General features: G+C 54.8%; 1 protein-coding gene across 1 annotated transcript in view; it reads left to right on the forward strand.

Moving 5' to 3' along the window:
* Nucleotides 1-532: 532 nt before the first annotated feature.
* The window catches only part of GPR179 (G protein-coupled receptor 179), a 17,958-nt gene continuing 16,708 nt past the window's right edge, over nucleotides 533-1,782 (forward strand). The window contains exon 1 of the mRNA XM_023511260.1: nucleotides 533-996. Within this exon, the coding sequence (XP_023367028.1) occupies nucleotides 533-996 (464 nt within the window). The remainder of the gene's footprint in view (nucleotides 997-1,782) is intronic.

Consider the following 1,782-nt stretch of genomic DNA (forward strand, 5'->3'; position numbering starts at 1 on the left):
AGCCAGCTGATGACGTTAGAGAGAGAGAAAATAGGCGAGCCATCGTCAGTGTGAGAGAGAGGAAAAGACGAAGAGGGAGCATCAGGGTAGGAGGGGTGGAGGCAGGCAGCCCCCAGACCACAGCCAACCTCTGCCCAGGCTCTCCTGAGCCACCAAATCTTCAGGCAGCCTGGACCCCAGGGTCCTCAAAGCTGCCCTGAAGATGGGCACCAGGGCAGGGGTCATACCCCCTCCAGTGAGGGGGCTGCTGGGTTGCTGTTTCCTCTGTGGCTGGGCTCTGGGGGGTCCACGGCCTCTTCGCTCTCTGCCCCCACTGAACTCCAAAGTCAAGGCAGAATCTGGGTTCTTCAGGGTGCCCCCAGAGGGTACTGAGGCCGCCCAGGCTTTTCTCTACTCTGGAGATGCCCAGCAGCTGTTGGGGGCTAATTGTAGTGAGCGGTATGAAGTGCACGGGGCAGGAGTCAGATCTGGCCTCCCTCCAGTCCTACAGGGGGCAGCGGGCACCCTTGCCCAGGCTGCCAATTTTCTCAACATGTTGCTGCAAGCCAACGACATCCGCGAGTCCAGTGTGGAGGAGGATGTAGAGTGGTACCAGGCACTGGTCCGCAGCGTGGCCGAAGGGGACCCACAGGCATACCGGGCCTTGCTGACTTTTATCCCTCCACCTGGGGCCAGCCACCTCCAGCTGGCCCTGCAGGCCACCCGAATAGGGGAGGAGACCATCCTTCGCGACTTATCTGGGAACAGAGTGCAGGAGGAGAGCCTAGCTGGGGACCTGGACATCCCTGCCCTGCAGAAGCGGGTGCTGACCAATGACCTTGGGAGTCTTGGCAGCCCCAAGTGGCCACAAGCAGATGGATATGTGGGGGACATTCAGCAGGTGAGGCTGTCTCCTCCCTTCCTTGAGTGCCAGGAGGGCCGGCTTCGTCCTGGCTGGCTGATCACACTCTCAGCAACCTTCTATGGACTCAAGCCAGATCTCAGCCCAGAGGTCAGGTAAGTAGATTTATGCAGGATTTGATGCATTTGTGGGTATGTAGAGATGGGGAGCACAAGTCCCCCCATTTGTGCATGGGCCATTTGGCACAAATATCTGTGTGTCTGGGGGAGTGAAGATGTGTGCATTTGCATTCATTTGTGCCTATCTGCAGTTGTCTCTGGGAATTTGTAACTCTCAGTTAATGCATACAGATGTGAATGTACATACTGTATATGACTCAATCCATTTACACATATTATCTGGGTGTCCATTTGTATTAATGTGCTTGAGCGTGTGAAGTAGTGTCTAAGCACGTACGTGTAACATAGGTATACATATGTAAGCATACCTATATGTAGCTCTACATGTGTGTGTACAGATGTCTGTACAGAAAGGCACAGGAGTTGGCACCCAGATCTGAGGAATGAATGCAAGAGGCTGGAGAGGGCTTGCATGGATGACAGTGACAGTCTGTGTACCAGGCTTCTCAGAGGAACCAGGCGGGCACTTCAGGAGTTAAACCTGCTGCTCTCTAGCAATTAAGAAGTGTACGGCCCGGTGCCTGTAGCTCAGTGGCTAGGGCGCCAGCCACATACACCAGAGCTGGTGGGTTCAAATCCAGCCCTGGCCAACTACAACCAGAAAATAGCTGGGCATTGTGGCAGGCACCTGTAGCCCCAGCTACTTGGAAGGCTGAGGCAAGAGAACCGCTTAAGCCCAAGAGTTTGAGGTTGCTATGAGCTGTGATGCCATGGCACTCTACCAAGGGTGACAGCTTGAGGCTCTGTCTCAAAAAAAAAAAA

Source organism: Otolemur garnettii, unplaced genomic scaffold, assembly GCF_000181295.1.
Source record: "Otolemur garnettii isolate 467f Iridium unplaced genomic scaffold, OtoGar3 scaffold00018, whole genome shotgun sequence".
Lineage (NCBI taxonomy): Eukaryota > Metazoa > Chordata > Mammalia > Primates > Galagidae > Otolemur > Otolemur garnettii.